This window comes from Scyliorhinus canicula, chromosome 11, assembly GCF_902713615.1.
Source record: "Scyliorhinus canicula chromosome 11, sScyCan1.1, whole genome shotgun sequence".
NCBI classification, from domain to species: domain Eukaryota; kingdom Metazoa; phylum Chordata; class Chondrichthyes; order Carcharhiniformes; family Scyliorhinidae; genus Scyliorhinus; species Scyliorhinus canicula.
Genome location: NC_052156.1, coordinates 165,081,473 through 165,109,200, shown reverse-complemented (window position 1 = coordinate 165,109,200; position 27,728 = coordinate 165,081,473). Strand labels below are relative to the sequence as shown.

At 48.6% G+C, this 27,728-nt stretch overlaps 1 protein-coding gene across 8 annotated transcripts in view; it reads left to right on the top strand.

Moving 5' to 3' along the window:
* frmd4a (FERM domain containing 4A) overlaps positions 1-27,728 on the top strand; it is a 734,343-nt gene that overhangs the window by 515,585 nt on the left and 191,030 nt on the right. For all 8 annotated transcript variants that reach the window (XM_038811950.1, XM_038811947.1, XM_038811948.1 and 5 more), the window contains one exon: positions 3,891-3,983. In XM_038811950.1, coding sequence (XP_038667878.1) covers positions 3,891-3,983 — 93 coding nt within the window. The remainder of the gene's footprint in view (positions 1-3,890; positions 3,984-27,728) is intronic.

Below are 27,728 nucleotides of genomic sequence, written 5' to 3'. Positions count from 1 at the left end.
AGGAATTAAAGTTTCTCAATGGGGAGTGGACGCAGGAATTATCTTAAGATATCATGTGCTGAATTATAAACACTTTATCTATTGCAACTCCTTGTTTCCTGTATTTAAACTATGGCATCCACTCCCACCCCTTTCCTTTCTTTGTCCAGACTTGTATAGCCCATGTGTCCAACACTTGTTATGTATTAAATAAAAGCAAAATACTACAGATAGAGCATACAACATTACAGCGCAGTACAGGCCCTTCGGCCCTCGATGTTGCACCGACCTGTGAAACCACTCAAAAGCCCATCTACACTATTCCCTTATCATCCAGATGCTGGAAATCGGAAATAAAAACGGGATGCTGGTTAAACGCAGCAGGTTTGGCCGCGTCTGTGGAGCGAGAGACAGAGTTAAACGTGTCCGAGACCGTGTGACCGTTCCTTCTTCCCTGAGTTACCGAATTTCTCTCAATAGCTGCTTTAACTCAGTAAGCTGTCCCAAAGTGTGCGACAGGAGCGATATGAAACACAAGGTGACACCAAGTCACACAAGGAAATATTGGGTCAAATGAACAAAACTTTGGCCGAAGCAGTAGATTTTAGAATGTGCCTTAAAGGAGGAAAACAAGGCAGAGAGCGGACGCGGTTCACAAAGTCCAAAGAACAGCACAGGAACAGGCCCTTCGGCCCTCCAAGCCTGCGCCGACCATGATAACTGCCTAAACTAAAACTGTCTGCACTTACAGAGTCCGTATCCTTCCATTCCCACCCTATTCATATATTTGTCTAGATGCCCCTTAAATTCCGCTATCGGGGCAGCACTGTGGCGCATTGGGTTAGCCACGGCGCCGAGGTCCCAGGTTCGATCCCGGCCCTGGGTCACTGTCAGTGTGGAGTTTACACATTCTCCCCGTGTCTGCGTGGGTTTCACCCCCACAACCCAATGATGTGCAGGTTAGGTGGATTGGATACGCTAAATTGCCCCTTAATTGGAAAAAAATGAATTGGGTATTCTAAATTTATTCAAAAAAAAATTAAACGCCGCTATCGTATCTGCTCCCACCACCTCCTCAGGCAGCGGGTTCCATATATTTACCACCCTCTCTGTAAAAAAACCTGCCTCACACATCAGTTCTAAACTTTTCCCCATGCACTTTAAACCTATGCCCCCTAGTACTTGACTCTCCTCCCCTGGGAAAGAGCATCTGACTATCTACTCTGTCCATGCCACTCATAATCTTGTAGACCTCTATCAGGTCCCCTCTCAACCTCGTTCCAGTGAGAACAGACCGAGTTTATCGAACCTCTCCTCATAGCTAATGCCCTCCATACCAGGCAACATCCTGGTAAACCCCGCTTCTGAACCCTCTCCAAAGCCTCCACATCCTTCCGGTCATGTGGCGACCAGAATTGGACATAATATCCCAAATGAGGCCTAACTAAGGTCCTGTACAGCTGCAAAATGACTTGCCAATTTTTATATTTAATGCCCCGATCGATGAAGGCCAGCATGCCGTATGCCTTCTTAACCACCTGATTCACATGAGTTGCCACCTTCAGTGATCGTGGACATGCATGCCCAGATCTCTCTGCCTGTCAATACTCGCAAAAGTTCTACCATTTATTGTGTGATTCCTACATGCATTAGACCTTCCAAAGTGCATTACCTCACACTTGTCCGGATTAAACTCCAACCAGTTTATATCCTGCTATATCCTCTGACAATCCTCTTCACTATCCGCAACTCCACCAACTTTTGTGTTGTCTGCAAACTTACTAATCAGACCAGCTACATTTTCTTCCAAATCATTTATATACACCATGAACAACAGCTTTCCATTCAGAAAAGCACCCTTCTACAGCTAACCTCTCTCTTCTGTGCCCAAGCCAGTTCTGTATCCAACTTGCCAGCTCTCCTCTGATCCCATGTGACTTCACCGTTTGTACCAGTCTGCCATGAGGTACCCTGTCAAAGGCTTTATTGCAGTCCATGTATACAACATTTACTGCCTTTCCCTCATATATCATCTGTGCCACTTCCTCGAAAAACCCAATCAAATTAGTGAGGCATGACCTCCCCTTCACAAAACCATGCTGTCCAACACTAATAGATTCTTTGTTCACAAATGTGAGTAAATCCTATCTCTAAGAATCTTTTCCAATAACTTCCCTATCACTGACGTAAGGCTCACTGGCCTATAATTTCCTGGATTATCCCTGCTGCCCTTCTTAAACAATGGAACAACATTGGCTACTCTCCAGTCCTCTGGAACTTCACCTGTAACCAATGAGGATACAAAGATTACTGTCAACGCCCCAGCAATTTCCTCCCTTGCCTCCCTTAGTATTCTGGGATAGATCCCATCAGGCCCTGGGGACTTATCTACTTTAATGCTTTTTAAGATGCCCAACACTTATTATTAATATCAACATGACTCAGAATATTGACACACTCTAGTCTATACTCCTCATCCACCGAGTACTTCTCTTTGATGAATATTGATGCAAAGTATTCATTTAGTATCTCTCCCATTCCCTCTAATATCCTTGAATTGGCCAACCCTTTCTCTGGCTACCTTCTTGCTCTTTACATATGTATAAAACGCCTCAGGATTTTCCTTGGGCGTTTAGGAAAGGACATTCGACAGGTTAAGGCACAGACAGCAGTGGTCACGGTGCGATAGTTAAAATCGGGGATGTAAAGAAGCCAGAATTGGAAGAGTGGAGATCTCTCAGTAGGTGGTAGGGTTGGAGGTAATTGCAGAGATTGAGGGGGAGGGGGAAATGATCAGTAATAAAAAGATAGTGCTTGCTTATATTTGAATCTTTATGAGGTTTAGGTAACTTGAGTCCCATCCTGTCTCTGCCAACCAGCTGCCATTATGAAAGTGTCTGGGATCCTTCCTCAATTGGTGAAATTGGGATCTTGAAATGTGAAATTCCCAACGAGCCGGAAGCCCATGGATGAGGGTTGGATGGTTTGTGGGGAACAAATCATGTCTGACTGTGGTTTACATTCCCTCCTGAAATTAGGGAACACATCTTCCAAATGGAATTTGGCATTATTTATGATTTTAATTCTATCTTTGGAAGTATTGATTGTTGGTGATAAAATCAGTGTCAGTATTGGGTTGGTTTTCCCATGGGATTCGGGTTCCGGAGGTCAGGACAAGGTGGCGTCCGGAGCTCGCACGTCCGCCAATAGGGCCGGCTCAGTGATTTAACCAGAGGCAGGCGGCCTCCTTTTTGTCCAGGCTCGCCGTCCAATTAAGGATCATGGGTGGCTCCCAATGCTACCCATCAGAGAGCTGGCGGCTCTGACGAATCAGCAGCCTAGCTGGGCGGGGTGCGCTCTGCTGAGGAGGCCTCAGAGGGTAAATGCCGTTGGAAATTCTGGATGGCCAAGGGTGGAAGACCCCCGTCGATCAGCGGGCAAATCCCAATGGAGAGAGATGGGGGGGGGGGGGCTGCCTTTCCTGTGACTCCAATAGCCCCCACCCCCAACTGCGTAGGGAGGCTGCTTCCATGAAGCTAGTAGCCTCCGTACCCCACCCCCACCCTCCATACCCACCACCTGGGGGAGGGGGGGGGGGGTGCAGGGAGCTCTGGCCAATAGATTACACTGTCAAGGGTACCAGTTAAAAGCATCTCAAACCTTTTGCCCTCCTGAGACAGGAAGTACAGGTATTGAACCAAAGGAGATTTGGATGAAGAAATATTCCCCGGGTTTCCATTGCTCGACTGGATTGCGAATCCTCACCATCACACCCAGGGTATCTGCTGTGTGTCTCCATCATTTTATGTGCTTATTACACAGTTGCGATGTTCTGCTTCTTTATACTGAGATATTGCTGGTTGGGTCAATACTTGTGCTAACGCTGTCTCCCTTTCTTCCTCCTCATCCAGTGCACATTTCAGCTGGCTACAGTTAGATCGGAGAGTGCTGGAGCATGACTTCCCCAAAAAGTCAGGACCAGTCGTGTTGTACTTCTGTGTGAAGTAAGTGACCTCCAAATTTCACATTTATTATTGCACAGCCGCAGAGTGAGCCCCTTTCGGACGGTTTTGAGGAAGGGTTTCTTCTCTCAAAGGGTGGGGAATCTTTGCAATTCTATATCCCGGGAAGCTTCAGAGGCCGAGTCCTTGAACATTTTAATGAGTCGGGGAATTGAGGGTTACGGAGGGATGTCAGGATAGAGAGTTGAGTGAGGGTTAGATCGGCCACGATCTTATGAAGTGGTGGAGCAGGCTCGAAGGGCTGAATGGGCTATTCCCATTCTACTTCTTATGGTCTTATTAATAACCAGACTGTTTAGTGCTGAGTGACTTTGTAATCACCTCAGTTTAGTTCACCCACAATCCACTACACGTTACCTTGCTGGGAAATCCACCTTCGACTCAGAGATTGCTTGCATTCTTCAAATCCAGTTTGTTTGGCAAAATCAAGTCATTCATTTCTTTTTCCCTCATTGGGGAATCAGATAAGTATTAAGTCGGGAAACATTTGCAGGGCTACAGGGAATGGGCGGGATTAAAGGAGTTACTCTGCAGAGAGTTGGCGTATGCGCCAGTGGGCAGTGGGCCTCTTTCTGCGCTGTAGTTGTTCTGTGAGAAGAAACGATGACTTGGATGCTGGTAGCTGGGCGGCATGAGCTCATCCTTATTTTCAACTGAACAATGTGCATCATCACAGGTCGACCAGCTTAGCTCCCCTGGCTCCCAGTCCTCAGCAACATTGTTCCCCCCCACCCCCAACATAAGGAGGAAAGTGCAACAGGCAAGCTGCTGGAGATGCTCCAGCTAAAGCCTGCCCTTATTCAATTGCCCCCTCAATACACCGGCCACACACCTTCCCTCACACCACCCCATATGGTTAAAGCCACCACACCAATGAGTAATGTACTAATAATAATAATCTTTATTATTGCCACAAGTAGGCTTACATTGACACTGTAATGAAGTTACTGTGAAAAGCTCCTAGTTTCCACATTCCGCCGTCAGTTCGGGTAGACACAGAGGGAGAATTCAGAATGCCCAATTCACCTAACAGCACGTCTTTCGGGACTTGTGGGAGGAAACCGGAGCACCCGGAGGAAACTCACGCAGACACGGGGAGAACGTGCCCACTCCGCACAGACAGTGACCCAAGCCGGGAATCGAACCCGGGTCCCTCATGCTATGAAGCAACAATGCAAACCACTGTGCTATATATCTAAGGATCTATGGCTGTAGGATTAATAGGAGAAAACATCCACCACATCCACTCTCTCAGCGTAGACCCCACGGCTCGTACACCTGGCTTTGATCTCCCACGGCGACAGAAGGCCCTTTTGAACCATATCCTGACTGGCCAAGGAGTCTGGTGCAGGCGCCCAATATCAGCAATGTCACCAAGGCCAACCAGGCTGCGGCTGTGGTACAGTCTGTACAATAACTCCCATTGTGGATGGGTGTCCGCGGACTAAATCTGAAGGTGGGCTTTGAGAACCCAATCTAGCCACAGACAGAGCTACTGCTTGGCTCTGTGCCTGGAGACACATCAGATGACATTAATGAAATCAGATTTTATAACATTGTCCAAGCCCGTTGAAGAATATATGCCGGGAAGTGACTAAATTAAAGGTTGTGTGATACTTTATGTGTCATATTGGCTACAAATTTATCTTAGTTTGTTGTTGAGATACTAAATGTTGTACTTCCACATTCTTTGAAACACTGCAACAAATCTGGATTTGCATCAACTTTTAAGGTTTGTCAGTTCAAATAAAACACGTGAATGCTCGAATGCGAGCGGGCTTTTGAACCAAGCTCGAAGTTTGATATCCTCTCGCACTGCTGTGGTTAATGCACTTGTTTAAATGGCCATTGTATGACATTTGAACCCGATCAGGTTGAAACTGCATGATGTAACCATACCCAGTCAATCTGCAGACATTTAAGGGGCAGCTTTTCCAATTCTCACTTCCGACCGGGAACCTCATCCACCAGCCTCCTATATTGGGAATCCTGGGCTTTCATCCATTTTAATGGATAGAAAATCATTGGCGGTGGACGAGTGTTTTTCCAAAGTAAGAGCAGAAAGTTCTGGAAATACTCAACAGGCCAGGCGGCCTCTGTGGGGAGAGGAAGACAGTTAATACCTGTGGGATTAGGAAGCCAACACCCAGATGGGTTCCGGCCCATTACCCTGTGCCCATCGCTCGTGCAGCGCTATTTTTAAATTCAAATGAATTAATTGGGCACGAGATGAGCTTGGCAGCCAATTGGAGGTTCTGAGCGCTTCCAGTAGGGGAGGAGCTGCCTACCTGGCGTCAGTGACAAAGGCAAGCGGCAGCCATTTTGGAGGTTGCTGCTGTTTTGCTGTGGAGAGCAGGCAGCTCGCCAGAGGGCCAGCTACACCTGTAGTTAGGTTACAGTAAAACACTGGAACTGGTGCGAGAAGGTCCAGGAAAGGTCATTCTTAACAAAACAGAGGGAAAGTTTCTGAAGGCCCCCTCCAAGCGAACCTGGTAGCTGTTCACTAATGTCCACCAGGTCGTCCGGGTTCACTGGAGTAAAAATTCTAAATTGCAGCTGGGGATGTAGGTGTCTCTTAACCACCTCCTAAGGGACTCCCTCCCCCTGCTGCCCTTGGAAAATTGTAATCTAACCCAAAAGGCATTGGGATCCTGAGATGACCAAGGGGACCGCGATTTTTAAATCCTGGCTCCCCTCTCCTTGGTCTTTTGAAAAATAAGCCCATTGTTTTAGATCAATGAACGCTTGTCAGAACTGGAAAATGATCATCCGCCCGAAAGGCTCGCTCTGTTTCTCTCTCCATTGGTGCAGTCAGATCTGTTGAGTATCTTTAGCATTTTGAATCTCTGCTCTTCCAGCATGTGCAAATAGTGAGACTCAAATTTGGAGCATTTCCCTTTGCCCAGAATTTCTATTTTAGGTTTATTTTTGGATTTTTATTTGAAGATAAATTACTTGTTTTCCACTTTTATTATTTTGTTTTGAAAAGCAACCTTTATTGAATCAAAATATAATTCTTCTTTTAAAAAATAAGGATTTGATGTGCACAGACTGCCGATGCCAGCTTATAATTTACAATAATGAATGTGCTTGAAGGAATGAGCCTCCACACTTGTAAAAGTCCATTTTCAGTGCCAGACAGTTTGTTTGGCCGTAATTAAGTCTTATTAAGCTATTAGAAATTAACTTCTACTGAAACAGACATGTCCTAATATATTCTGGTAAGTTTAGCTTGTATCTGGGGCACTGAAACAACTTTACATTGTTCTCTGAGTAAGATACTATTACAGTGAAGCTTCTTGAAGAACAAGCCATCCCTGACAGCAGCTTCCTGATTTCTGTGGTTAACTGCGTGCGTTTGGTCACTAGAATTACAATTGCATGTCCGATTAACAACAGTTAAGTGCTGCAAGATAGCTTCGCCATTATCTCTACTTTAAAATCCAGGTCCTTGTTCTTCGAGATTTCTAGAATTGATCCCCCAGTCTCTGATCGCCCCGCCTCCGACCAGGGCGGGGGTTCAGAGAGTCCAGCCCATATTCCTTCCTGGAATGTGGGCTGGCTGAGCCAGTATTTACTGCCCATCACCAAGTGACTCGCTCGGCCAGTTCAGAGCGCAGTTCAGAATCACCCATATTGCTGTGGATCTGGAGTCACATGCAGGCCAGACCGGGTAAGGACGGCAGATTCCCTTCCCTACAGGATAGGACTGAACCAGGTGAGTTTTTACAACAATCAATGATAACTTTGTGATTTTCATCACTTAGACTAGCTTTATATTCCAGATAGGGCAGCAGGGTAGCATGGTGGTTAGCATAAATGCTTCACAGCTCCAGGGTCCCAGGTTCGATTCCCGGCTGGGTCACTGTCTGTGTGGAGTCTGCACGTCCTCCCCGTGTGTGCGTGGGTTTCCTCCGGGTGCTCCGGTTTCCTCCCACAGTCCAAAGATGTGCTGTTAGGTGGATTGGCCATGATAAATTGCCCGTAGTGTCCTAAAAAGTAAGGTTAAGGGGGGGTTGTTGGGTTACGGGTATAGGGTGGATACGTGGGTTTGAGTAGGGTAATCATTGCTCGGCACAACATCGAGGGCCGAAGGGCCTGTTCTGTGCTGTACTGTTCTATAGTCGTCATAGAATCATAGAATTTACAGTGCAGAAGGAGGCCATTCGGCCCACCGAGTCTGTACCGGCCCTTGGAAAGAGCACCCTACCTAAGCCCACACCTCCACCCTATTCCCCTAACCCAATAACCCCTCTCAACCTTTTTGGACACTAAGGACAATTTATCACGGCCAATCCACCTAACCTGCACATCTTTGGACTGTGGGAGGAAACCGGAGCACCCGGAGCAAACCCGCGCAGACACGGGGAGAAAGTGCATTAGTCGTTGAATTCAAAGCCCACTAGCTGCCTTGGTGGATGTGAACCCCTGCTCCCAGACGGTTAGCCTGGGATTGCCGTTTTAGTGACATTACCGCTATACCATGAAGCATTTGAGGAGTTGAATTAATTTATATGCCAGGAAAGGTCCTTTCTCCAAGTGGCTGTGTACGTTACCTGAATTAAAGATGCAGGTGCAGGGGGGAAACAAGGTGGTTGACATGAACTGAAGTCCACACTTTGAAGGGGCTCCATATTGTCAACGTTACTCATCATTGCCTCTCTCAATCAGCTGGGGCAAGTGGAAACTGTCAGGAGGATAAATAGCCAATCTCCTGAAACAGATTATTTCCAAAACATCTTTGACTGCGGTAAGCAGTGAATTTATTTTTTTTGCACGTCGCAAATTTCCTTCTGCTGCTGTTTGCAAGCGTCAATAGGCCTGTTTACAGTAAGACTGGGAAAGATCACTTTAACTAAAGCTTCAGCAGAAGTGAAAGCACTTTCAATTGGCAGTATATTGTGAGCTTCCCTTTTCACATAATCCTGTATCTTTTAAAATTTTTGGGTGAGCCTCCCTGCGTCACCCTCCCGTTGAAATCTGTATTGGGCACCGTAACCTCGAGTTGGCTGCCGCTCCCATTGGAGATTTCTTATGGTCACCTGACCCGTGGGTACATTTCCCCAGAGTGAAATCAAAAACCCAAAATTTTGCTCAAAATATTTTACTTCCCTGCAGATAAATATCTGCTTGTTTCGGATTTTTCTTGCCAACACAATTACTTTGAAAATGCCGAGTTGATTATCACAAAGCGTGAATTTCATGTGAAGTGAATGAAATGGAGGTAAAGTTCTATTATCATCATAAGTTTGAAGTTAGACTGCAGGAACGAGATGGAGGCAGTTCAGCCCCTCGAGCCTGTTTTACCATTCAATGAGATCACGGCCGATCTGCGAACTTGCTCCATGGATGGAAATTAATTTGAGTGGCAATGTCTCCTGCTGGCTGGAGAGCCAGTGAGAGCCCTGAGTTGCCAACTTTGGAGAAGGCCCACCATATTAAGACAGTTCAGTGTCCAGAGGTGGGCCTTGGGACTGACAACACTGGGGTGCAAATCCCCCCCCCCCCCCATGAGCTGCAGACCTCTGATTCACCAACACTGATATTGTGCATTGCCTTCAGCGCCATCAGGCGCGCAGTGGTAGCTGCCGGTATTGCAGCCAGTGATTGAGGGAGGGATATTTGTGGGTCGCAGGGAGGATGCTATTGGCTGTGGTGGGGTGGGGGGGTGTTGACAGCAGGGGCAGTAAGCGGCTCTCAGCTCTCACCCCTTTCCCGATGGGAAGCTCCTTGATCAGGCATTGAGTGCTTTGCCTGCAGCTGGTTGAATACGATGGTGGGATGAGGCCCTTAGGAATCATTAATTGCCCACGCCAAGGAACGAGGGCCAACCACAATCCTCTCTGCCCTGTGCGTATTCAGGCTCGAGGCGGGCAGGAGACAGGGACCCTCCTGTCATCCTGTTGTCCAATTAACTGCAACTCACTTCAAACCTCACTTTGAGGGTGGGCTTTAAATATCACTACATGTAACTCCCAAATCCTTTGCCCCATATCCCTTAATGCCCTTTGTTGAACAAAAATCTATCAATACGAATGAAGAGCAGGAGTTGGCCATTCGGCCCCTCGAACCCGCTCCGCCATTGAATAAGATGATAGCTGATCTGACACGTTCCTCAAATCTGTATCTCGCCAACCCCGAAAACTGGTCACTACCTTTGCTTCCCAAAAATCTACCCACCTTTGCCTTAAAAATATTCAAATTCATTACTTCCACCACCTTTTGAGGAAATAAGGGCGAGATTCTCCACAAATGTGGAGAATCGTAAAGGCTGCTGTGGGACAGGCCGTGACCCACGGCAGCCTTCACGCCCACTTCCAGGGCCGATTCTCTCCCCCCCCCGGGCGGGGTTAGGAGCGCAGCCCCGTGCGTCACGACGGCGCAGCCTTGACGACGGTCGTCAAGGCCGCACGTCAAGCGTCACACCGGCTGACGTGGCCGATGACGTCGGCCGCGCATGCGCAGGTTGGACAACGCCAACCCGCGCATGCGCAGTTGCCGTCTTTTCCCTCAGCCGCCCCGCAAGACGTGGCGGCTTGATCTTGCGGGGCGGTGGAGGGAAAAGAGTGCGTCCATTACGGACGCACGGCCCGCGATCAGTGCCCAACAATCGCGGGCCTATGCCCCCCTTGGCACGGCTGGATGGGCCGAATGGCCTCCTTCTGCACTGTAAATTCTATGATTCTATGACTGGGATCAGAAGCAAACAAGAGCCAGAAATAGCCCCACCCACCAACACACCAGTTCCTTGACTTGCTCCATCACAGCTCTGTTCATCTTTACAGCGGTGCAGTTCGGGGTCAATAGAGCTACTTGCCCCCCACCCTCATTATCAGCTGAATTGAGCTCCTAGTTCCTGGCAGGGCCAGACATCCAACTGCAGAGTGGTGGAGGGGGAGAATGGAGGGGTGATGCCAGTTCTCCAGTCAGATCTAGAGCTCTCCCCACCGACCTGGGCGCAGGAACAACCTCCGGTTGATCAATAAGGGGATGAGGGGTTATGGGGGGGAAGGCAGGAGAATGGGGATGAGAAAAATATCAGCCATGATTGAATGGCGGAGCAGACCCGATGGGCCGAGTGGCCTAATTCTGCTCCTATGTCTTATGGTATTATAGGTCACCCTCTGGAAGTGCTTTCCCCCACAATGATGGTCGGGCTGAAAGATCCATTTTGTTTGTTTAGATTTTGAAACATTGGAGAGGGGATGTTTCCATTTTGAAACACCCTCTCCTTCGCCTGTCTTCCATTATAGCGCGCTGCTCCTTTCTAATGTTTGGATTGACCCTGCGGCTTTGAGAACCCACCCATTGTCCTTAATGGGATGACAAACCTGCCTCCATGCCAAATAAGGGCACAACTCCAGGACAGGTACCTGGCATGGCCACAACAGTGATTTAAGTTTCCACCTTTATTCTGAGTTTTTCACTGAGTGACTGATTTCACAGCGAGGAACCTGGACACTGTGCCAAACTCGGTATCCCAACACTAACCACAAATCCAGCCCCTGGCAAGTGTCCACTGCATCAGTTGTCACTGTTGCTTCACAGCGCCAGGGTCCCGGGTTCGATTCCCGGCTTGGGTCACTGTCTGTGCGGAGTCTGCACGTTCTCCCCGTGTGTCTGCGTGGGTTTCCTCCGGGTGCTCCGGTTTCCTCCCACAAGTCCCGAAAGACGTGCTCAGTCTGTGAATTGGGCATTCTGAATTCTCCCTCTGTGTACCCGAACAGGCGCCGGAATGTGGCGACTAGGGGATTTTCACAGTAACTTCACTGCAGCGTTACTGTAAGCCGACTTGTGACAATAATACAGATTATTATTAAACCTGCTAAGTTGCTTTACGTCAAAGAAACCAAATCGGACCGTTCAAATCAGACACGATCTGGCGAGATTGGTGTCCGTTCCCATGACCATATTAACCATTTTGAAATGAAATATATTTATATATTTGGCTGGTTGTCAGTGAACGGTCAATGTATTTCCTGCCCTCACAATCTCAGCCTCTCTGACCCTGCCATTTATTTATTTGAGGTTATTAATTTAGATCTTAGCACATGTGTGGAAGAGAATCTGCTGAAAGTATTGCTGGGAGTCCCCCGGGGGGACTCCCAGCAATACTTTCAACAGATTCTCTTCCACACATGTGCTAAGATCTAAACAACATCTCGACCACATCAATTCATTGATTCTGTCAGTTGACAAGAACCTTTTTAGCTTGTCAGCCCTGTGCTAACATATTGTAAACTCTGTTTGAGATGGTGTAACATGTATCAGTTGATTGCCCCTGTTACGGAGTGTGTGCTGGATTCAGTGGTCATTTATAAAGACCAGAAACGGCGCGTCTGACTTTTATTCGTTATTTCTGATATTAGCCGGGTTCCTTGATATGTTTCGCTGCTGGAGCTTTAGTCCTGGATCTGACCAAGCTGCCTTCAAAGCTGAGGATTTAAACTTGTCTCCAGATATTTATGGCTGTTTACTCAATCTGCTTCCTCGACGATGTCGAGCGCCGTTACTAATGTGAGTGCCGTCACCAGCCAAAGCCTCGCCCTTGGTAGATTGGAAATAAATTTCCTCGGAGAAAGGATTCAAGTGCGACATATTGCGCTCCTCAACAATAACAACAACAACTTGCTTGCATGTAGCACCTGAGGCACCTCGTTGAGAGATTATCAGCAATATTCGGGAGGTTGACCGAAAGCTAGTCAAGGCAACGAGTTTCAAGGAGCATCTTGGAGGAGGAGAGAGAGGCAGAAAGGCAGAGCTTGAGGGGGAGAATTCCGCAGCTTGGGAGCCTTCCAGGTGAAAGCATTGCACCCCGCGGTGAAGCGATTCAAATCAGGGGATGGTCAGGAGACCAGTATTTTACGTTTGCCCTATTATCTATTTTCTTTTCACGTACGGAATGATCTGTCTGAGCGGCACACAGAACACGACTTTTCACTGTACCTCGGTACACGTGATAATAAACAAATCCAATCCAAGAATTGTAGAAATACGGAGAGCACAGAGGGCTGTTGCGCTGAAGCAGATTACAACGACGGGGCATAAAGTTCACCTGTAGAAATGGTGCAGTGTGCTCAGTTCTTTGGGGCAGTTACCTGTTGGAACAGAAAGTTGCCCTGGCACTGTTATATCTCACCTCTACAGTCCTAATAGAGCAGAGGGGAGCAGAGACGAGACATCTGCCGACATGGTTCAGGAGACAGAGCGATGCCATGTTGGGCCACTCTCTCTCATCCTGTTTATTTTCACACTGCCTTTAAGCCCAATGCACCCGACACTCCAACGGGAGAAACACACGACGCTCCCCTCGTCATCTCCTCAGATCCCTGCACATTAACTGGCCACGAAGGATCCTCTTCAGTATAAAACCCAAATAAGTCAGAAGATGATCTTAGCAGATTTTACCTTTCGATTTATTTGGATTTTATAATTAGCTGATCTAAACTTCTCATTAAATATAAGAAGCAATGAGAAATAACAGCTCTCTGAGAGTATTTGGCAATCAAGGGACTAATGGTATTCACACCAATATTATGTTTTAAGCAACTGCCTTTCTATAGCAGCTTCCGTAACCATAGGACATCCCAAAGCACTGTCCGGCCAACAGAGTATTTTGTGAAGTGTAGTTACTGCTGTGATTTAGGAAACATCGCTCAGTAAGCTCCCACACAAACTCAATGAGACAGATAAACTGTTTTTGTGTGAATTGAAAGATAAATATTGGCCAGGACACTGAGGCGAACTTGTGCCCTTTTGTACAAAATTGGCCATAAATACAAATATGCAGTTTACAGAGTAGTTATGTCTCAAACTGCATTATAATTTGATTACTGCGACTGGAAACAATCACTCTTGAGTAAATAAACGAGACAAGTACATTGGACAACAATGTGAAGATTTAAATCTGTCAAATGATCATGTCCCAACTCCATAAAATTTCATAACTCTGCCTCCACTCCGCGAGCCCCCAACGGCCTTAAAATACGAGTGACATCAAATCCCCTCCCAGTGGGATTATGAAGGATTATGCATTCCAATTAACTGCAGATCTTTAAGCAAGATGATCTGTAGAGGTTTGATCCCTGCCATAAAAAATAACCTTTTAAAACAGTTTTAGTTGCCAGAGTCGAATTGCATTTGTGGATAGCCTGTCTTACTTTATTTATTACAAATAAATTAATGACCAGCAGTCATTTCAATCAAATCAGTTACATGAGATGATGGTGAAATGGAATCTGAGTGATGGACGCCCGTCTTGGTCAGCAGGTCTTTGTCAATATTGGATGTTGAGGCTGCATAATTTCTTTGGTTTAATCTAACTAACTTCCAAAGTTAGATTTTGTACTAAAATGTCTAAATTGTCCTTTAGTAAGATGCACTGCTATAAAAAAGAAAATCTTACTGTCATACAGCTCACGTCATGCCCACAGGACGTTCCACACGGACAGTGGAGTACATGGTGAAATGCTGTCACTGTTGCTGTGTAGGAATAGCTGGGTGCTAATTCCCTGCCGTGACCCAATAGCGTGCTATTTGCGTTTCTATTGGGGGTGTTATCCGTTCCACGAGTCGGGATATGCAAATGGGCCAGCGCAATTTCAGAGCAATTCCCAGCCCAGTGGGCATTGTAACTGGGGCCGGACTTAGCGCTTAAGAGCCTTCCTGCTGGCTCTGTTCTCAGGCGCTGCATTTAGCACACCCTCACCGCAGCCACCAAGATGGTTCAGAGAATACCTGCCCCCCCCTCGCGCCCCCCCCCCCCCAGACTCAGGAGTCTGAGGTGGACCAACTGCTTGATGCCAATGAGGAGCAGAGGGACACTCTCCACCCCAGGGTGGGCCGCAGACTCAGGGCACCCTCTTCCCCAGGGTGGGCCACAGACTCGGGGCACCCTCTTCCCCAGGGTGGGCCGCAGACTCGGGGCACCCTCTACCCCAGGGTGGGCCGCAGACTCAGGGCACCCTCTTCCCCAGGGTGGGCCGCAGACTCAGGACACCCTCTACCCCAGGGTGGGCCGCAGACTCAGGGCACCCTCTTCCCCAGGGTGGGCCGCAGACTCAGGGCACCCTCTTCCCCAGGGTGGGGCGCAGACTCAGGGCACCCTCTTCCCCAGGGTGGGCCGCAGACTCAGGGCACCCTCTTCCCCAGGGTGGGCCGCAGACTCGGGGCACCCTCTTCCCCAGGGTGGGCCACAGACTCGGGGCACCCTCTTCCCCAGGGTGGGCCCCAGACTCAGGGCACCCTCTTCCCCAGGGTGGGCCACAGACTCGGGGCACCCTCTTCCCCAGGGTGGGCCGCAGACGGGGCACCCTCTTCCCCAGGGTGGGCCACAGACTCAGGGCACCCTCTTCCCCAGGGTGGGCCACAGACTCAGGGCACCCTCTTCCCCAGGGTGGGCCGCAGACTCAGGGCACCCTCTTCCCCAGGGTGGGCCGCAGACTCGAGCCTGTCCCTCTGAACACTGCCTGGGAGGCGATGGAGAGGCGGTCAACGCTGCCAACCTCACCGAGAGGAGACAACTACTGATCCTGAGGGATGGGGGTCACTGGCGAGGCCTCCGCCCTGAGAGGGGGGCAGAGAACCAGGGAGGGGGTCTAAAGATCACGGTGCAGGTGGCCATTGTTTGGGGTGAGCTTTGCTAATCCCCTGCTACCTGCGCACTGGGGCAGCGCTTCTGAGGAGCGCCCACACCTGGTGCGCCCTGATTGAGCTTGGCCACGCCCATCCCCTTGATGATACAGCTGGAGTATGAGGATGCCCGGAGGGGGAGGGGGTCCTGGGTGGGCTCCTGAATGACCAGAGGCTCCTCCTGTGGGAGGAGACACAGTGAGTAGTCAGCAGTGTGAGCAGCCAGGGGCCTGGAAGGAGCACAGGAGGGGTCTGTTTAAATCACAGACTGCAGTAATGACCGTCTGAGCCAGGCCCCCCCAAAATCGCTGGACAGTCCGGATCCACGGCCTGAACACCAAGTTGGTCCCTGCGACTGTGCCTGGCCCAGGCAACCAAGTCCCAGCAAACCCAACAATTATTGACAGCGTTTTAACATCCAGCTCCCCCTCCACAGCCATTGGCCCCATGCCCGCTTGTAAATACTTACACCAATTCACACACACGAGACTCCTATCTGAGAGGGGCGGAGCATCGCAGAGGGGCGGAGCATCACGGAGGGGCGGAGCATCACGGAGGGGTGGAGCATCACAGGGGGGCGGAGCATCACAGAGGGGCAGAGCATCGCGGAGGGGCGGAGCATCACAGAGGGGCGGAGCATCACGGAGAGGTGGAGCATCACAGAGGGGCGGAGCATCACGGAGAGGTGGAGCATCACGGAGGGGCGGAGCATCACGGAGGGGCAGAGCATCGTGGAGGGGCGGAGCATCACAGAGGGGCGGAGCATCACAGAGGGGTGGAGCATCACAGAGGGGCGCAGCATCATGGAGAGGTGGAGCATCACGGAGGGGCGGAACATCACGGAGGGGCGGAGCATCGCGGAGGGGCGGAGCATCACAGAGGGGCAGAGCATCGCGGAGGGGTGGAGCATCGCGGAGGGGCGGAGCATCACAGAGGGGCGGAGCATCACGGAGGGCGGAGCATCACAGGGGGCAGAGCATCACAGAGGGGCGGAGCATCACGGAGGGGCGGAGCATCACAGAGGGGCGGAGCATCGCGGAGGGGTGGAGCATCGCGGAGGGGCGGAGCATCACAGAGGGGCGGAGCATCACGGAGGGCGGAGCATCACAGGGGGCAGAGCATCACAGAGGGGCGGAGCATCACGGAGGGGCGGAGCATCACAGAGGGGCGGAGCATCGCAGAGGGGCGGAGCATCACAGAGGGGCGGAGCATCACGGAGGGGCGGAGCATCACGGAGAGGTGGAGCATGAAGTGTCACTAATAAGATTTAAATCTATGTAAATGATGGTTTTGCATGAACCCGTTGGCACGGGGATCAACCTTAGATAACGCCGCCAACGAGGGACCAGAATATGGCGTGGGAATTGGCAGCGGGTGCAAAACGTGGTTTTTTTTCATTCTGTACATTCTCCGCCCAATCGTAATTCTCGCTGGCGGAGTCGCGAAGCGGAGAATTCAGCCCAATGCTTTTTGTGCTCTTGATTGAGGGACAAGTATTGGCCAGGACGACAATCTTTCTTCAAAATAATGCCATGGAATCTTTTCGTAGAATTTTTTTATAATTTTTTTTTTTTTTATAATTTTTATTCAGATTTTTGCATAATATCAACAACAAAAAGACAGAAAAAGTTTTTTTTACAAAGAACAGAAAGAACAGTCCCCCCCCCGCATACACAGCGGAAGAGATAAACTAACACCCATCATTCCCCCAAAACATCTGCCCGTCCCTTCAATACACAGGACAGAAACCTCCCCCCCGCGTATACACAGAAGAGGAAATGAATTAATGCCCGACATTGGCACAGAACAACTATGCCTCTCCCTTTAGTACAAAACATCCCCCCCCCCCGCCCCCCTTCCCTCCCTCCCCCCCCCCCCCCCCTCCCCCCCCCCCCCCCCCCCCCCCCCCCCCCCCCGGATTGCAGAATTAAAAAATATTTTTTTTTACAGTGCATAAGGAGGCCATTCGGCCCATCGAGTCTGTACCGGCCCTTGGAAAGAGCACCCTACCCAAGCCCACACCCCCACCCTATCCCCATAACCCAGTAACCCCACCTAACACTAACGGCAATTTTGGACACTTAGGGCAATTTATCATGGCCAATCCACCTAACCCGCACATCTTTGGACTGTGGGAGGAAACCGGAGCACCCGGAGGAAATCCACGCAGACACGGGGAGAACGTGCAGACTCCGCACAGACAGTGACCCAAGCCGGGAATCGAACCTGGGATCCTGGAGCTGTGAAGCAATTGTGCTATCCACAATGCTACCATGCTGCCCACCAGAGAGAACGGGGGGCGGGGGGGGGGGGGGGGCCCTCTGGACAGTCCATCCATCTCAGGCGTCCAGTCTGAAAGTTGGCATCTCCGACAGTGCAGGGCTCCCTCAGTACGGCCTTCTGGCTGAGAGGCAAGAGGGCGATCCACTGAGTCACAGCTGATAGTTAATTGAAATTAACTCAGACTACACTGTCTGAAAAAGCTATTGTGAAGCATCAAGGTACAGATAATACACAAATACACAGACCAGGGACGTGCATCAGCCCTGCATTCATTGTACTGTGTCACAGTCTTGGTGTAGTGATTTAGATTAACGCAAGGGCAGAATGAATCCAGAGGCGGCTAACTCAGGTCAGTAGTTTTCCTTGCGATAGGACAGCTTTGTTAAGCAATTTGTTCAATAACCTTAGCTTTCCGAGGCTGCTCAGTGGGATCCTGGTGCTGTCTGTTTAAAAGGGGAATATCGGATTTTAGTCAGAAGGCCAGGCTGCCAGGGAACTTGCCCGTCCGCACGCAGATAGATACTTGTCACTGAAACAGGCGTCTTGCCAATAATTTCAAAGCAGCCAATGCTAATGATTAAAGCACCATTACTTCAGTGCTGTGCAAGTGATTGGAATGAAAACCACTTCAGTGCTTGATGTAATCGAGATGGACAGAGCTGTTTCCTCCCCCCCTCCACTATCCTGTGTGGGGATGATAAATTGCTTGCCCGTGTGTGTAAATGCCAATGCTACGCCATTTAATCAGCAGTGTACACAAGATCAGAATACGCAACACTGAAATGAATCGTTTTAATCTAAATCAGCCCCAGGACAACATGTCTTTTTGTGCATTTTAGTTTCATTCTTGGTGTTATTTGATGTCGCGGGGGGGTGGGTGGGGGGGGGGGGGGGGGGGGGGTCACATTTTGGTTCTGCCCGTCCTCCACTGGATTTGCATGTGTGAGTTGGTTCTGCCCTTATTCTCACCATTTTGCTGCCGCTTGTTTCTCTGGGCACCAGACACCTGCCCCCCCCCCCCCCCCCCCCCCCCCCTTTGTTCAAGTGGCCCTGTTTTGTGTGGGAGTGTTGACAATGGTGACATCATCAATCTCCCTGCTGCGTTCGGCCGCCTGTAGTGCTACGCCCCCTAATCCGGGGGAATTGTAGCACCTCTACTCTCACCATGCCTACTACTTTCCTGTGCAAATGTTACCAGTGTTTGATCACTGCTGTGTAAAGGTGAAGAGTGGGTCTGTCCTCCCTGTGGCCACTCGGCCCATCAAGTCCATGCAACCTCTTCCTGCTGGTGAAGGGAGACTTGGAAACCTAACTTTTGACTGAATTCAATATCTTAGTTATAGCATCAGCAAGTCTGAATTTACATTTCTAATCACAGATTAGGAGCTATCAAACCTTGGAAGTAACTGTTAAACATCAATGGATGATGTTTCTGTTGGCATTTATGTTGTTCTTTGCACTTGGCACTGCTGTCTCACAGCTCCAAGGGCCCAGGTTCGATTCCCGGCTGGGTCACTGTCTGTGCGGAGTCTGCACGTTCTCCCCGTGTCAGCGTGGGTTTCCTCCGGGTGCTCCGGTTTCCTCCCACAGTCCAAAGATGTGCAGGTTGGGTGGGGTTACGGGGATAGGGCAGGGGGGGCGGGTCTAGATAGGGTGCTCAGAGGGTCAGTGCAGACTCAATGGGCTGAATGACCTCCTTTTGCATTGTATTCTTTTTGGACAAGTACATTATACAACCGGCACTTCTGGCTGAGAGCCCTGTAAGGCATGTCAGATTCTCTTTTTATTCTTTCGTAAGGAGAATGTGTCACTGTCGAGGCCATCGTTTAATACCCATCCCTAATTGCCCTTGAGAAGGTGGGGGTGAGCCGCCTTCTTGAACCGCTGCAGTCCATGTGGTGTAGGTACACCCACAGTGCTGTTAGAGAGGGAGCTCCCAGATTTTGACCCAGTGACAGTGAGGGAACGTCCGATATATTTCCAAGTCAGGATCGTGTGCAGCTTAGAGGGGAACTTCCAGGTGGCTGTGTCCCCGTGCGCCTGCTGCCCTTGTCCTTCAAGATGGTGGAGGTCGCCAGTTTGGAAGGTCCTGACGTAGGGGTGACCAGTTATTGTAATAGGGCTGCTCTTGCAATCCAGGGTGCTCCAGTTTTGACTTTGATGCTTTGATACAAGTACAAGTTGTTTTGGATTTTACTGAGATGCCTTTCACATTATCATCATGGCAGATTGGACAATGGAACTTGGCAGGTGATTAACCCATAGCGCACTGTAATATCCTGAGCAGAGGAATGAGAAACATCTCCACGTGTAACAGAATAAATGCTACATCGCTTTGTTCACCAAGGAGAGGATCAGGAATACAAATTGGACAAGGCTTTACTTTGCAAATGGTCTAACTGACACTAGGGATGGGGAGTGGAAGAAATGTCAATAACAGCAGCTCCCCTAGCTTCAATTATCCCATTTTAGTCCCTTGGTTTTCCATTTTACAATGAAACCTTTCTTATGGCGAGAATCTTGGTAAAACCGCAGTTTGATATTCCCACTATCCAATAGGATAAATCCGTGAGTCAGCTTTTAACCTGTACAGCAAAAACATTTGGGTGCGCAAAATAAACTCTGCGATGGTCGTTACAGATAAAGCATGTCAGAAAACTGACAAGCAAGGAACATAGAATTAGCATGATTCAAACCTTTGTTTTTCTGTCACCGGGGACGGGATTATCTAATCCCGCGGCAGAGTGTCCACCCCATCGTAAACGGCTTCGCGTTTTACGTCGGCGTGAATGGGCCGTCCGACCGACGACTAATTCTGGCCCGCAAAAGGGGCCAGCACGGCACTGGAGCGGTTCCAGCCACTCCAGCTGCTGATCCCGGCGCGAACTGGGGGCTGCGGAGCTGCGCATGCACAGTGGCGCCGGCGCCAACGCACGCATGTGCAGTGCCTTCCTTCAACGCACCGGCCCCGTCACAACATGGCGCAGGACTACAGAGGCCAGCGCGGAAGAAACGAGGCCCCCAGCCAGAAAGGCCATCCCGCCGACTGGTGGGCCCCGATCGCGGGCCAGACCACATCAGAGGCCTCCCCACCCCCGCCGGCTGAGAGCAGGTGTGGACGGCGCCGGCGGGACTCAGCATTCTCACGACAGCCGCTCGAATCGGCGGGCCGGCTGCGTAGAGGGGTCCCCGACTGGCGCTGCGCCAACCACGCTGGCACCGATTCTCTGCTCTGCGGAAAATCTCATGCTGGTGGCAGGGCAGCGTGGCGCGATCCACGCCGGTCACAGGGGTTCTCTAGCCCGGCCCCGGGCTGAGAGAATCCCCCCCCCCCCCCCCCCCCCCGATGTTTGCTTCTTTTGCACTCTGCGTCACACGCAATCTCCTGTTTAAAACCAGTGTTGAAAGGAAGATTGCTCTAACTCATTTTGAGATGTGCTTACCTTTCCTTCATCCAGTTGCTGGAAGGACATTAAAAGTTCTGAGCAGCATCTCCTCAGTCAGATTGGGAAAGGGATGGGCTGGTCAGTTAAGGTCCAGCGAGAAGCCTGGTCCTTCTCCAGGGAAATCACTATTCACTATTCCTCGGGTCTTTGGAAATCTGCGAGACATACCACCTGATTTTGAAAACTCACCACTATTCTTAGAATTCCCCCTATACCAAAAAGGGCCGACATTCTAAATGGTGAACAGGGATTCTCACTCCCTGACTCCGATGCAGGCTTCAGTGGGTGCTATTCAGGTCAAACTATATTTTCAAGTTATCCCCCGGTATAACCCATACCTTCACCGAAGATTTTATCTACTTACCACTTAGTGGCATCGATGTCCTGGGTCCTGCATTGCTAAGTAAGTAAAGTAGACTTTCAGGAATTACCACTTTTTCAGGTTAAATTAAGTTATTTTATTATTACATTTTTTCTTTTAAAAGCTGCAAACACTTTCTTTTCAGAAAGGTAAAAAGATCTTACTTCTGGACCCTGCTGGTTGGTTGAAGGGACTTCAGGCCCACCTTGACAATTAATCTTCTTTTAAAGTCTTTTAAATTCTTGAGATGTATTTGCTGGTTAGCTCTGTTGCTGTGTCTTGTCGATCCCATGGATTGAGCTATAAGAGCTGGCTCTGCTAGCTATCTCTCAGCTGACTCTGACTCCTGTTTAAATTCTAGTCTTCCTTAGATGTATAGCTGTTTAAACTCGGCTGCTTGTCTTGTCTTTCCCATGACCAAGCTGTGAGAGCTGACTATGCTCCTCTCCTCTCTCCTCGCTGAGTTCTCCTCCCTTTCTGCTTCTGGTTCTGCTTCCTGGGTTTATATTCTCTTTCTGACAATTACTAAGTTTTTATTACCTTATTGTCAATTAACTTATTTCCACTTTGATTTTTAAAAAGTATCTTTGATCTAAACATTCTAATACAACTAAGTATTCATTTTGGGCATAACCTCACCTCTCAGATCTGATTACATTGTCCTTTGTGATGTTCAAAGTTCCTTTGTGATATTCAAAGTTGCTTTGTGATATTCAAAGATGCTTTGGTTTCAATAGGTGTTACTTTTAATTTCTGTCATTTGAATAGTTTAATTTTCCAATTGTCCCCAGCTCATAACTTTGCCTTTGATTTTGACTTAAAATTATGTTTCTCATAGACAGGTTGTCTCCAATTTTCTTTAATTTACTTGATGTTAGTAGAATTTCACACTTAGAATTGACACCAAATTCAATTGAACATCATCCATCCTTTCCAGCTGTTTACTAAGAGAGTTAATTTCAGTGAAGGTGTGAAACCTTTGCTTTTAACTGTATGCTAAAATTTCACTTGATTATGACTTGAAAGACCTGCCTGTTTTAAACATTCGTCACTTAATTCAATTGAAACTCTCATCCATGCTTTTCCAGATAGTTACTTTCAATGAAGGTGTGAGCCATTATTTTAGCTTAATACATGGATCCTGTGTGCTTTTGCTAAGCCTGCTTGTGAGAGAATCTGCATTTTATAATCCTGCTCTTTGTAGCTGCTATTAACCTTTTGTGGAATCTTTTCCTGTATCCTCTCAGACCAGATATTGCCAGACTTCCATGTTTCAAATGACACATTTTTCTGTATTTTCAAGAACAACCTACCAAGTAAATAATGAAAGAAATTCTAGGAAAAGTATCACAGAGTAATGAGGATATGAAAGAAATCGATAGATGCATAAAGTATAACTCAACATCGATGTTCCAATAAATGGTCACATTGGAAGCATTAACCCATCCTGTTTTTTCAGCTGCTGACTAATTTGTTCCTGTTTCAGTATTTTCTGCTGAATTTCAGCATTCCAAGTCTGTTAGTTTCTTTTTATGCTGAATTCCATTAGTTTGGCTGCACTTGTGATTATCTAGCTCTGGAGAACATCAGCAGGTCACAAAACTGAAGATTTTATGAATACATTTTTTGCAGCATCTACATAGTATGTGCATGTAAATATACAGAGAAACTCACACTCACTGCAACACGCGCAGCAACACACACAACACACACTCACTGCAACACACAGACAACACACACTCACTGCAACACACAAACAACACACACTCACTGCAACACCCACTCACTGCAACACACACAGCAACACACTCAACAACACACACAGCAACACACACTCACTGCAACACCCACTCACTGCAACACACACAACTCACATTCACTGCAACACACATCAGCAACACACTCACTCAAAAACACACAGCAACACACTCACTGCAACACACAGACAACACACACTCACTGCAACACACAAACAACACACACTCACTGCAACACCCACTCACTGCAACACACACAACTCACATTCACTGCAACACACATCAGCAACACACTCACTCAAAAACACACAGCAACACACTCACTGCAACACACAGCAACACACTCACTGCAACACACACAGCAACACACACACAACACACACTCACTGCAACACACAAACAACACACACTCACTGCAACACACACGCACAGCAACACACTCACTCAAAAACACACAGCAACACACTCACTGCAACACACACTCACTGCAACACACAGCAACACACTCACACACACAGCAACACACATTCACTGCAACACACACACAACACACACTCACTGCAACACACACAACACACACACAGCACACACTCACTGCAACACACACAGCAACACACTCACTGCAACACACACAGCAACACATTCACTGCAACACACACAACACACACTCACTGCAACACACACAACACACACTGCAACACACACTCACTGCAAAACACACAACACACATTCACTGCAACATGCACACACTCACTGCAACACGCACTCACTGCAACACACACTCAACACACACAGCAACACACATTCACTGCAACACACACTCACTGCAACACACACTCACTGCAACACACACTGCAACACACACTCAACACACACTGCAACACACTCAACACACACTGCAAAACACACTCACTGCAAAACACACTCACTGCAACACACACTCACTGCAACACACACAACACACACTCAACACACATTCACTGCAACACACACTCACTGCAACACACACTCAACACACACTCACTGCAACACACACAGCAACACACTCACTGCAACACACACAGCAACACACTCACTGCAACACACACAGCAACACATTCACTGCAACACACACACTGCAACACACACTAAACACACACTGCAACACACACTCACTGCAAAACACACAACAACACACATTCACTGCAACATGCACACAGCACACACTCACTGCAACACACACAGCAACACACACTCAACACACACAGCAACACACATTCACTGCAACACACACAGCAACACACACTCAACACACACAGCACACACTCACTGCAACACACACACTACAACACACACTCAACACACACTGCAACACACACAAAACGCACACAGTAACACACACTCACTGCAGCACACACAACAACACGCTCAACACACACTCACTGCAACATACACAACAACACACACTCAACACACATTCACTGCAACACACACAGCAACACACACTCAACACACAATCACTGCAATACACACACAGCAACACACACTCAACATACAATCACTGCAATACACACACAGCACACACTCACTGCAACACACACACAACACACACTCACTGCAACACACACAACACACACTCACTGCAACAGACACACAACACACACACAGTAACACACACACAACAGACACTCATTGCAACACACACTCACGGCAACACACACTCAACACACACAACACACACTCATTGCAACACACACACAGTAACACACACTCAACACACACTCACTGCAACACACACTCAGCACACACTCACTACAACACACACTCAACACACACTCACCGCAACACACACTCACTGCAACACGCACACAACACACTCACTACAACACACACAACACACACACAACATACCCACAACACACACTCACTGCAACACACACGCACTCAAACACTCACTGCAACACATACTCACTGCAACACACACAACACACACCCACTGCAACACACACTCACTGCAACACACACCCACTGCAACACACTCACTGCAACACACACTCACTGCAACACACTCACTGCAACACACACTCACTGCAACACACACTCACTCAAACACACACTCACTCAAACACACACAGCAACACACACTCACTCAAACACACACAGCAACACACACTCACTCAAACACACACAGCAACACACACTCACTCAAACACTCACGCAGTAACACATGCCCACACCACCTCTAGGCACATGCACAAACGCATGCACACGTACAGACATGGATAGTGGGCTGATCGTTATCTGACCAGTTTAATTTCCTCTGCGCTATTTTACACAAACTCTTTCGTACAATTCCTGTCTGTCAGCGCTGATAAAAAAATGTATGGAGGCAGATGTGTTAATAATGGCAGTAAAGTGGGTGGATTTTTGAAACATCTTTCTAACATCATGTTTAGCTTCTTATGTTACTGTCCTCTCCCAGCGACTGAGCACTAAAATCAGCTTTACCATTTCCCATTACTGGGCTGGGACCTGTACGATGATAGTTTGGTGCCCATTCTCGACTCTGTGATGAAGTGTTCAATTACCGGTTGCTGAAATGCTGCACCGCAATACCAGGGACAATTATGCTCATTTCTAATGACGAACGGGCCGATTCTTAATGGCTGGGCTGCAATGAGAAGGTTGGCTGCAGCGCGAGCCTTACCAAATTCAGCGATTGCTGCCGTGCGCCCCAGGTCACAAGCAGAGGTGGCAGTGAACTGCAGTGAATGCAGCAATCAATCTCTTTCAAAATGTATTCTACAAACACGACTTAACAGTTCGAGCCGGCAAAAAAATAGCAGGGAATCAAAATCACTCTTCTGCATGGCCATTTGCTGTGGAATTTGATTGTGATTCATCGTGATTTGAGGAGAGATGATGGTTTTAGCAAAGCTGAATCACATATTTTACAGTATATGTCTTCATCCTGAGCCTAGTATATGCCAAATGCTTGATTAAACACCGACAGTCCACATCCACACATCTTCTTAAATTCTCTCTGACTTTGCCTTGATACATCACTGTGGCAGGAATTATTGTGTTTTATCTTTTCGAGGGGCATTTCAGAACCTACTAAATCTCAAACGGCTAATAATGTCACTCCAACCAGGGTGTGCGGGAAAGAATCCAATTAGATGACAATACAGACGCACATATTCCTGTCTATGTTATCGCCGCCGTCTCTATTTGATGACAGAACCCCGATGCAAGTTCCCAGCACGGTTAAAAAGGCGGGTAGTCAAAAGTCGTCTCAATCAAGGGATAGTGATTTTGAAAACGTGAACTTGCCAGAGCAAGAGACAATGAAGGGAGTCAGGAGCTACCGTTCTGAGATCGAAAGAACAAATATTTTCCCATCTAATATTTAACTTGCCGGCCACCCTCCCACATGCTACACTCCACAAACATGACTGTATCCAAACATTAGCTGGCTGTGTTCTTAGTCCCCACGTTAACCCATTAACCCTGTGTTCAATGAGTTACAGTCACTCCCGGCTAAGCCACGCCTCGATTTCAAAATTCTCGTTCGTGTTTTTATTTCCTGTGGTGGTATGGATATGAGCACTGCCATTGTTGCAGAGCATTGGTTTCCCATTGGCTCTGGCTGGTCATGTGCCTCTCGTCCGATTGGCTGGGACTAGTCATGTGACTGCTCACCAATTGGTCGAGAGGCAAGTAGACCCCGCCTCCGAGGCGGGGTATAAGTACCCAGAGTTCCCGGCGGTCGGCCTTTCTCTGTAGTCGACCACCGGGCTAACAACTAGCTGATTAAAGCCACAGTTTGGATCTTCATCGTGTCTCGAGTCCAATTGATGGTACATCATTTCCCTACCCCTATCTTTGTAATCTCCTCCAACCCTACCACCCTCTGGGATCTCTGCACTCCTCAGGTTCTGGTCTCTTCATCCGATATTTTCATTCCCCTGCCGCTGGTTTTCTGTTGCCGAGGAACCAAACTCAGGAGTTCCCTCCATAAACATTTCTGACCTGTGACTTCCTTTAAGATGCTCTGTAAAGGGCGGCAGGGTTTCACAGTGGTTAGCGCTGCTGCCTCACGGCGCTGAGGTCCCAGGTTCGATCCCGGCCCCGGGTCACCGTCCGTGTGGAGTTTGCACATTCTCCCCGTGTCTGCGTGGGTTTCACCCCCACAACGCAAAGATGTACAGGGTAGGTGGATTGGCCACGCTAAATTGCCCCTTAATTAGAAAAATAAAATGATTGGGTA